Below are 11301 nucleotides of genomic sequence, written 5' to 3' on the forward strand. Positions count from 1 at the left end.
TCTCTATATCCCATCCCATTCCAAAATAATTCATGTTTGACACATATATAAATACATGAATTCAAAGATGCCTATTAACCATTTTAGCCATTTTAGTAGGCCCCAAGAATATGATTTCCTTCTTAACCCAACACTGTCATATCATTTTCCTCGTCACTCTATTTAATCACATGGTACCCCGTAGCCCCACATAATAATTACCAAACAAGGACAAATCCTTCCCCATTATTAAACTCACCCCCTTACAACATTAAAAAATTAATTTCCAACATTCTAAACGAATCGAATAAAGGATCTGAAAATAATTAAATATTTTATTTTATTTGCAGTGCTCAAGGACTTTTTTTTTCTTTCTCTCTCTCTCTCTTTAGAAAAAAAATAAAAATAAAGGAGAGAGAATTTTCTTCAGAGATATCAAATTAGGGTTTTTGAGGAACCCCCATTTTTTATAACACACATCAATCAACGTTGGGTCTCTTTTAGATCTTCAATTGGTGGTATATAACATCAAACCAATGTGAGTTTTCATTTATTTATTGTTATTTATTTGGACATCTGTTTATTTTCACGTATCTCGAGGAAGAAAAATAAAAAAAAGCTGATTACTTTGATTGGAATATGAATTAGGAAGATGGGGTGTTGTTAAAATTGATGAAATAATGTTTAAAGATGAAAACTTTGACTGTTTGGTAAATTGGAGATCTTGAAAACTTTGGGGGTTTGGGTTTTATTGTAAATATGATTAAACAGATATTGGGGAAGTTACCTCGTAAGCCGTCATCGAAATCTACTACTACACAAAATGGTGTTAATATTAATAATAATAATAACAATGGAGGAGGTGTAACTGGAGCTGGAGTTGGAGTTGCCCCGACGTCTGTAAATTCGACACAAGGATTGAGTTCTGGTGTTTCTGGTGGTGGTGTTAATAGTTCGAAAAATAGTAGTACTGTGTCTCGTTCTAATAGTAATGTGTCGTCGGGTGGTGGTACTACGAGTAAATTGAATCAAGGGAAAAAAGCTTCAGCTGTTGTGTCACAAACGAGTGTAATGGTGTCTTCTAGTGCTGTTTACGAGGCGTTGCCTAATTTTAGAGATGTTCCGAATAGTGAGAAGCAGAATCTGTTTATAAGGAAGTTGAATATGTGTTGTGTTGTGTTTGATTTTACTGATCCGGCGAAGAATTTGAAAGAGAAGGATATTAAAAGGCAGACTTTGCTTGAGCTTGTTGACTATATATCAACTGTGAATTCCAAGTTTAATGAGATTGTTATGCAAGAGATTACGAAAATGGTGGCTGCAAATTTGTTTCGGACGTTTCCGTCATCGAATCATGATAATAAGTTTCCTGAGAGTTTTGATCCGGAAGAGGAGGAACCTACGATGGAACCGGCGTGGCCTCACTTGCAAATTGTGTATGAGTTTCTGCTTAGGTTTGTTGCTTCTTCAGAGACGGATGCTAAACTAGCAAAGAGATACATTGATCACTCATTTGTTTTGAGGTTGCTTGATCTTTTTGATTCTGAAGATCAAAGGGAGAGGGAGTATTTGAAGACAATACTCCACAGGATTTATGGAAAATTTATGGTGCATCGTCCATTCATCAGGAAGGCCATCAATAACATCTTCTATCGTTTTATCTTTGAGACAGAGAAGCACAATGGAGTTGCTGAATTGCTTGAGATATTGGGAAGTATAATCAATGGGTTTGCTCTACCGTTGAAGGAAGAACACAAGCTTTTCCTTGTTCGTGCTCTGATCCCACTTCACAAACCTAAATGTGTAACTATGTACCACCAACAGCTATCTTATTGCATCACTCAGTTTGTGGAAAAAGATTTCAAGCTAGCAGATACAGTGATTAGAGGTCTTTTGAAGTATTGGCCAATCACTAACAGCTCAAAAGAAGTTATGTTCCTTGGTGAGCTGGAGGAAGTTCTGGAAGCCACTCAGGCAGCAGAGTTCCAGCGCTGCATGGTACCATTGTTTCGTCAGATTGCCCGATGCCTAAACAGTTCACATTTTCAGGTCTTTTACTTATTTAAATACAATATTTTTCTGATATTTATTCTCAACATTCATATTTATCTTCTAATGGTGTTGCAGGATTTCTTCTATGTTTCCCCAACCCTCTTCTTCATTCATTTGATTTTCATAGATTTATGTTCTGATTTTTTTCCTGGCTGACTGTATATTTCTTTAATTTAGTCATTCTTGCTGTTAAACATGTTTCATACAATGTTCATGTTTAATTAATTCACTTTCGATAGTAAAACCCATCTAAATGGAATTACAGACGTATATGAAGAAGAGGTAGATACAACAAAAGGAGCACCGGGTGCTCCATGTGGGTTAGATTTTATGCTAACCATGTGGAATATTATAGTGGATCTTTCTAAATGAATAGTTTTGTCTAAAATTGTCTTGCTCTTACTTTTAAACAAACTGCAAATGGTACTGATAGCCAAAGTTTCCTTCCCAAGCAAGGGAAGGCTTTGTGATAAAGAAAAAAAAGGGTATGAAAAGGTTAGCTATGCATTCAACATTTCGACAAAAGTTGGTTTTATATGTATTGTAATTGTATGACTCTTTAGTATGTGATGACTGATGAATACTGTAACTATCCTAAGAGTTAATTCTCGGAACAATGTGCCCCTTTATGCTCATATGCTTCATTTGACTAATTGCTCTTGTAGTATTGGTTTCTTATCTTGTTTGTTATTTTTCGTATGGAACGTGTACCTTTTTTGAACCTGATAATTGTGTAGTTTCCACGTAGTTTATTTCAGGAAAACTGGGAACCTGTTATTACTACTTTTGTGTATTCCACTTTTATGTTCAATCATGTTGTTGCTTGTGTACATTATATCTTTGTTTGTAAAACCTTTGTTTTACGTCCTCATTTCCACTCATTTGGGATCTCTAGAATTGTGTCACTTGGGTTTAACTATACTCATATCACTGAAACTCTTGTAAACGTCACTCATTTTTTTGTTACCAATCAGGTTTTACATAAAAAGTTGTAGGATGAGAATAAAAACCATCTAAAGTAAAGCTCATCTGACAGAAAATGACAACAGCACTTTATCCCATGAGGGTGGAGAACAATAAATCTAGTGCACTGGAGTACTACTTTTAAACGTTTAACTGATGCACCCATGAGTCAAAGTCATTCATTTTCTACCTTTTCTCTCTAAAGCCATTTTGCAGGAGAGATGCACCATTATCAAGTTCTCCTTGGCAAGCAAGTCAAGGAAGGTTAAAACTTAAGGGGATCATAAATTGTTTTGAGTATCCATATGAGACTTTAGAAAACAAGTCCAATACTGTGGATGAGGTTACAAGTTTAGGGGGATCAAAAGTTACCTGTTAGTAACAACCAAAACAGAGATGCTGAGTCTATGATTTTAGGTACCGACAAATAAAGATAGATTTTTTTCTTGTTTTTGCTCGGTGTCGAATAAAGATAGATGTTGATGGCATTGTAATGTGGAACCAGAAAGTACTAGTCATAATAAAGCAAATAGGTCAGTTGGCATAGTTTCGTTGACATTGGAGGTGGCTATGTCAGTATGTTAGAGATGCTTCTGGTATACCTCACAATTTTGAAAAAAATGAAGATGATTGACCAACGTTAGGAGGTCTCTTGGGATTGGGGGTTGAATTGTGGGTTAGAGTTTTATATGCAGATGGGATGCCGTAGAGGCTTAGTCTATGTATGGTTGCTTGGTTGCTTGTATCACTTGTACAGTGAATCTCTCACACATCACAATTATTAAATATAATAAAGTGAGCGGAGCGAACGTTTCAGCGAGGGGTGAGGGGGTACGTGGCCCAAAATGTAGTTTGGTAGGTTTATGTCTGTTTGTCCTCAATCTCTCCCCTTCCCTCTCCCTCTCCCCTCTCCCCTCTCCCTCTCCCCTCTCCCTCTTTCACTCTCTGCTATTTTCCCTCTCCCTCCTTCACTCTCCGCTACTTTCCCTCTCCCTCTCCCTCCTTCACTCTCCGCTCATGCCCCCACTGCAATGTAGTATACTAGTATAATCTATTGTTTTTCTGATAAAAAATGGGTCTCTTGGGATAAGGGGGGAGAAATAACAAGTGACTATCTGACTGTCCATCACCATTTTTTGTCTTCTGCTGATTGTCCCAATTTGTTTTTCCTACGTTGTCTTCTTCCCCAATCTCCCCCACAAAATTATCTGAAAACCTCCAAATGTTCCTCTCACTCTCTTCTCCTCCTGACTTTCAATTTTGGTTTTTTGAAGGTTAATTATTGAGACACTTGACCCCAACAATTGGATGGGACTGTGTAATATTGGACTATCTCTTGGGCTGGCTTATTTAATGCCCTGTTTTCAATTTTTCAGTGGACTCGACTCTTAAAGCCCATATGACATAGTAATGGGCCATAATCCTTAGTAAATAATATAATTAATTTGATTTGTATTTACGTATTTGATAACAATTATCCGGAGTCCCCAATATCTTTATTTATTTATTTTTATTTTTCCATTTGCATCGTTGGACACTGTGCCTGTGTTAGAGTTCAAGACTCGTACCCATACCCATGCACCCTAGATTTCAAGTAGTTGTTAACTTGAGATTTCGGTTATTATGGTCAGGATGCTAGGAATTGATGATGAGAGGGGATTGTGGACAAGTATGCACTTGGCCAAGGTGAGATACTTGTTCAATGGCATGATGGGTTGAGAGGAATATAAAGAAAAGTGTTTACCAACAAGAAACCAATGATGCTAGGGAGATATTGCTCCTCTATGCAAGTCTTAAGATGAAGTGCGTTTATGATAGTTGGCGTAATCAGGGTAGGGCTTCAGATGGCGCAGTTATTCTACAATAACTTGGAAGATGTTTAAGGTACTGGGAACATATATAACAATCATGGGCTCAATGAGGGTTGTTGATTTATCTGGAAAAGGAGGTTAGGTCTGTTTTAGTTTCCCTAGTGTTCTGAGAGACAAGAATCTGGAAGTAAGACGATATCACTCGTCTATGCAAGTCTTAGCATTCAGTGCGTTTATGATAGTTGGCATAATTAAGGTAGGACGTCTGATGGCGTAGTTTCTCTGCAATACTTTGGAAGATGTTAAAGGTATTGGAAATATATATAACAATCACGGGCTCAATGAGGGTGGTTGATTTATCTTGAAAAGGCGGTTAGGTCTGTCTTAGTTGCCGTACTGTTCAGAGAGACAAGAATCTGGAAGTACAGATGATTGGGAAAGATCAAGGACTGTGTAAGCAAGAGGCTACTAAGTTATGAGGATGACTTGGACAATTCAGTTGACAGGTAAGAGTGTGTCATTTATAAATAATTGGCACTATGGGATATATTGATCTTGTCGGAAATATCAGGATTTAGGGGCATCATTTCTGTAGATTGAGATGTTGGGAGGACATCTTTTTATTTAATCGACATTTTGGAATGATGTCGATGGAATACTTTCAAAGATAATGTTGCGACCACGAAAATATGATATTTGGAGTAAAACATAGACTGGGGGTGGAAAAATAATCTAAAGTTGGATTCTAATATTTAAATCAGTTGATGGCTAGGAGTATTGTTTGAACAAGTTGACTGCCCATGTCTTCAATTTCAAATTAGGATGTTATTGATGTGCAAATATTACTAGCGGATGAACAACATGGATGAATGAAGCCCAAATTTTATTTGGAATATTTTTAATTTGGGGTTTATGTAAAAAATGAAATGAAGAGTTGTGGGTCATGATTGTTAAGAAATAGAGCATAAAGTTGCTGTACACTGTTGGTGAGATTCTCTCTCACATTTGTATCCTTTATTCATCCTAATCAGTAAAAAAAGAAACAGAAATAGAGCATATGGTTTTTGCATCTTTATTTCATAGTTTAACTTTGCAATTAATTTGTTGTCACAAGTTCCAAGAGACGTGGGAAAGTAGGGCAGTGTTGGTGTTTCTCTGAAAATTGGGTGGTATGATCTGGGATCCTGACTTTGAATATAATTTGATTGGAATTTTCTCAGTATTGATAAGCTAACAGAGAAAAAGATAATTTTTAATGGATTCTCTTAAATACGTAGGCATGACAAGTATACATCGTAGGCAATGTTGTCAACTCCTGAATCGAAACGGGAATCGTTTTCCATTTTTACCGAATCGTAAATCGTAAGATTCAAGCCATAATATATATAGGGGTTGTAATTTTTTTACATATATGAATATACCATAAGAAAACTACTAATCACTTGGAGTTTAGAGTGTAAGAAAATAGAAACCCTAAGAGAAATCCCCAAATCTCCATTCCATGGTCGAAATTTATGAAAAAATACTGAAATTTCGTTGAAAATGGGTGAAATTTGTCTAATTTTCGAAATAGAATATGGGCTTAAATTATATGGACCTGACCCAAGTCTTATTAAGTTGGGTTGGACCTAACCCAGGTCCATAACTCCAAAGCTCTAATAATCCAGGTCCATAACTCTAACCATGGACCTGAACAACCTAACCCAGGTCCATAACTCTAATAACCCTTCGTTCTCAAGAAGAAAAAAATTGAGGAGACCAGACCCCGAAAAAGAAGAAAAGAGAATAGAAGTAGAAGTAGAAGTAGAAGAAGAAGGTGTATAAAAACGTACCTAGTAAGTTCTCTTATTTCTTTCTATCTTCTCATTTATTTTTATTTTTTTTCTCTTGATCTGTACCTGTTCTTGTTTTTTGGAATCGAAGGAATCGTTATTATTTCTGATTCCTGCGATTTTGCGATTCGAATCCCGATTTTTGACCGATTCCTGTCACTAACGATTTGTTGGTACGATTCTGATCTTTTGAATTACGACTCGACTCGAGTCGTGCGATTCAAGTCGAGAATCGTACGACTTTGATAACTATGATCGTAGGTACTAATTTTGGGAGTGTTCGAAGATATTAGGTTATGTGGGAGGGAATACAAGATCATTGAGTTTTTGTGATGAAGAATTGATTCCAGGTTAATGTGGAGTATGCCTTGTTACTCTTTGCTGATGCAATATGTAACAAATTTTTCTATGGAAGGCGTGACTTCCACTTAAATAGTTGAACTAAAGATCAAACACGAACCTTAATACTTGTTTTAGTGAGTGAGAAATTGACTCGGTACTTTTAGAGGTAGTTTATTGTCATATGCCATATTATAGCCCCATTTTACTGAATTTGTAGATATTCTTAGACCCCAATACCCCACCCATTGCATATTTGAAGCTGATTTCATTAAAAAATACAAGCCCTTCGGGGTTTTTATTGTTTGGAGCATGGTAATTTATTTTCATTCTATAGTACACTTGAAGCTTGCAAAAACATATTTTTAAGTGTCAAATAAAGGCTGCAAATAATACACTTATTGGTTCAACAAAAAGTAAGGGTGTTCATAGGTCGGTTCTGGTTCAGTTCTTACCGGTTTCGGTTCTTTTTTTAACGGTTCCTACCGGGTTCGGGTCTTTCGGTTTTTTTCTTATATTTAGAAAACCGGATCCATACCCATTAATTAAGTCGGTTCTGGTTTCTTCTCGGGCTATACATTATTATTGCTAAAATTATTTTTTTACTTGTGTAATCGATATTAAAGTTGGTTTTTAGTGCGATAATAATATTTGCCATTAATATTTTTGTCCTCTCAAAAGAAGTAATAGTCTTAAATTCAATAGTTTTTCGAAGTTTTCTAAAAACTTTTAAGTATATCTAATAAATTGTACGTACACGTGTATTTTACGAACACGCGTACATTATACTATACTACTATACGCATATGTGCCCACTATTCTAAAAATCGGTCTAGGCGGTCTCTAGGCGCTAGGCGGTGCCCAACCGACTTGCCTAGGCCCTAGTCGTTTAAAAAATCGGTGGACCGACTAGGCGGGTCTAGGCAGACTGATTAGGCGGCCTCTAGGTGGTCCAGTCATTTTTTTATTATTTTTTTTAAATGATTAAATGTCGAAAAATAAAAGCCCGTGTAGGCTTAAGATTTGAATGAGTTTAAAAGACTTAAGTCTAATGTAAATTATATGCCACTATAACAAAGAGTATGTTTTTATATGAAGTTAATATTTCTCAACTATTATGCATTTTTGTAATAAGTATCTTTGTTTGTGTTTATTTTTTGAGTTATGGAAAATGATTTTCTTCATTTTTTGTAGTATATGTGTGTATTACTATATATATTAGGAAAAAAAACCGCCTAGCGCCTAGCCCGTCTAGGCATTGCCTAGAAGGCCTAGGCGCTCTCCCACCGCCCGACTACCGCCTAGCGTTTTTTAGAACATTGTATGTGCCATATATATAATACATATATCACAATTATATCGTTAGTTAGGATTGCATGTATTTATTATCCTATAAATACACATGTAATATATCAAGCACGTATACGTGTATTAGTTAATATATACATTGTATTAGCTAATTTATAGTATACGTGTGGACATTGACATTATTATTACGTGTGAACATTGACATTATTATTAACATTTATAATACACGTGTTTAATGTAATATTATAAAGCATGCATTTAATACCACATTAACTATTTAATACACGTGTTTGTTAGACTTTTACACTTAACAAACAAAAACTATATAATATAATGTTTTGATTTGTCTTTATTTAGTGTAATATAATACTAAATTTTGTATATCAAAATCATAATAATCGGTTCCGATTTCGGTTCGGGTACCAATCGGTTTTTTATTATTCAGTTCTAACGGTTCTGGTTCTTTATCGGTTCGGTTCTTAAAGACCAACTTTTAATGGGTCTAACATTTTAGGACCCAAACCGCTATAAACGGTTCCGGTTTGGTTTCAGGTACCCATGCACACCCCTAACAAAAAGCCACGTTGGATCTTATCACTCACCGTGTATCATAGTCAATGCCTCAGTGAAGTAGTGCAGTGAGGAGTCTACCCAACTATGGGTGTTTCAAATACGAATTTTGTTTCGTACACACAAATTATACCTAATCCTCAGCTGTCCAACTATGGGTTTACATTTAATGAAACAGTAGTAATTCTATAAGTTTCATTGGCCTGATGCTGTTTGACACGCAAAAAAGAAGTCCGTGTAAGATGGTTTGCTTCCATAATTAGGTGTAACGATGTGAGGAGTAGCGTCAGAAATGCGGGGTAAGAAAATAGAAAGATTTGTTCTTTAAGTTCTCGCTAGGGTATGTAGAGTTTGTACTCTGGGAAGGTAAAAACCGTATACCTTCCTTCAATTGTTTTTATTTACTCTGTTGTGGAATTTTTATTCATAGGCTGTGGAAAGAAATTTTTAGTCTCCAATGGTCATATCATGTTAGATAATTGGAACCTGTGAGTCACAAGTATCCGAACACACTAAGTAGCACCAGAAAATTGGGCTGAGCAAAAAAAGCTTCCCCTCACCCCTGCTCTTGTCAATATGATATACAGATTTCATAGGTCTGGGAGTCAATTGTAATACCCACACAATACTCTCAGGAATTCTGGTTAAGTAATGGAATTTCCATTCCTTGACAACTTGGGTTTCACAAGGACAGGACCACACTTACACGGGCGATAAGCTACTGTGTTTGGGCCTCAGATTCCTTATCCGGCTGACCCTAACTATCAAATATAAAGTGAGACTTAGCACTACTCATCTCTCTGATTTTCAATCTCATAATGAGACTCAGAGACAGATCCTACTTAAGTTGAACTAGGAAATACAGATTGAAGGACTTGAATAAGTCCCATTATATACACCATGACCATGAAAGACTAATGAACATTAGTAAGGTTTCCAACAGCTTTAAGGCCTGCTTGGTATGCCATTATAATCCATTTGAATGCAAATCAATTCATTTTCAAATGCATCTATGATTTCATTCTGAATTGCATTGTTGTGCCATTGCAGTTGCGGTTTCTTAGTGAGCATATTATGTTATCTTTTGTCGCAGGTAGCTGAGCGGGCGTTGTTCCTTTGGAACAATGACCATATACGGAACCTTATAACTCAGAATCAGAAGGTCATACTGCCCATAATCTTCCCAGCCTTGGAAAAAAACACCAGGAGCCATTGGAACCAAGCAGTTCAAAGCCTGACACTGAACGTGAGGAAGATCTTCTCGGATGCTGACCAAGAGCTTTTTGAGGAGTGCTTGATCAGATACCAGGAAGATGAAGCCAAGGAGAAAGAGACTCGGGACAAACGAGAAACAACCTGGAAGCGGTTGGAAGATATTGCAGCCTCCAAGGCTGTAAGCAACGAGGGTGTGCTTGTCTCACGGCTCATATCCTCTCTTTCAATGGGTAATACTGCAAGTCCGAGATCTAGTGTTGGCAGCTGAATGACTTGGCTTGTCCAGGTTGCATGAGTTATGCTCGTTGATAGTTACAGGCCGGGACCCAAAGGGAAGAGTTTCGGGACTTTGGGCCCCACCTTCCCTCGGGTTCAATATATGTTGCATACGAACCCACCTGCAGAATGTGAGGAGGGTGGGTGGTTCCGTGGCTCTTTCAAGTTGGTCTTCTTTTTGGTTTCTTTTCTATCTTCTTGTCCCTTCGGCCATGGAAATGTAAGTGTGTGTATCATAAAGGATTTGGTTAGGGGTGGTGTTTCTGCAGATTTCCTACCTGTTATAATTTATACTTTCTGTAATGATGCAATGAGATTATCTTTTGTGCTTTTGCAATTTTTTATGTTACTTGAGGCATCAGGAGTTCATTACTGTTTTCGTGAAATTGTAAAACATTCTTGTATAGAACAGTTATTGTATGTTGCGAAGTCAGACCCTGGTTTATTTCCTTTGTCCATATTTTAGCCATTTAAAGTTCCAGTACTACATATTCCACAACGACTCAAGAGTGGTGTTTCCATACTGTTGAGTCTGTGACGGGCCATAAATCAATGAGCTGAAGAGAATTGTTTGATTCTGGTGTAATTGGCACTTGGATTGCAAATGCTTGTTCTCATGTTTGACTTGGTTTTATAAATATATTATTAGCAACCTATGATGCATTTGCTATCTACTGGGTATATTGGTAATGGGAATGTGTTGTGTTGGTAGAAACATGGCCAAGTCTTACGCATACAACGATTAGCTGCCTGTACTTTTATAATCTTAACCTTGCACTGTTGAAATTAGATAAGGTGTAATTTCTTTCATGCAAGTGGAAGCTTCTATACCTACGGTGTAAGACAGGTTTTACAGGTGAAAGTGTGAAACGTAGTTGTTAAATGCATGTAAACCGAAGACCTGCTAATCTCTCCGCTGCATGTGAAACAAAGGTTTTAGGTTCACGTGTCAAACT

The 11301-nt window shown here is 36.8% G+C and overlaps 1 protein-coding gene and 1 long non-coding RNA gene across 2 annotated transcripts; both read left to right on the forward strand.

Moving 5' to 3' along the window:
- The first annotated feature begins 316 nt into the window (after positions 1–316).
- Positions 317–10778, forward strand: LOC147475436 (serine/threonine protein phosphatase 2A 59 kDa regulatory subunit B' gamma isoform-like). The gene is made up of 2 exons (XM_086582881.1): positions 317–2028; positions 9948–10778. Exons 1-2 carry the CDS (start codon positions 739–741, stop codon positions 10335–10337), a joined length of 1680 nt encoding a protein of 559 aa, XP_086439007.1. The 5' UTR covers positions 317–738; the 3' UTR covers positions 10338–10778.
- Positions 6312–6586, forward strand: LOC147475437 (uncharacterized). Its single transcript, XR_015207827.1, has 2 exons — positions 6312–6442; positions 6473–6586. It is a non-coding gene; the product is annotated as an uncharacterized LOC147475437 (long non-coding RNA).
- Positions 10779–11301: the final 523 nt, after the last annotated feature.

Source organism: Coptis chinensis, chromosome 9, assembly GCF_015680905.1.
Source record: "Coptis chinensis isolate HL-2020 chromosome 9, ASM1568090v1, whole genome shotgun sequence".
In the NCBI taxonomy this organism is placed as follows: domain Eukaryota; kingdom Viridiplantae; phylum Streptophyta; class Magnoliopsida; order Ranunculales; family Ranunculaceae; genus Coptis; species Coptis chinensis.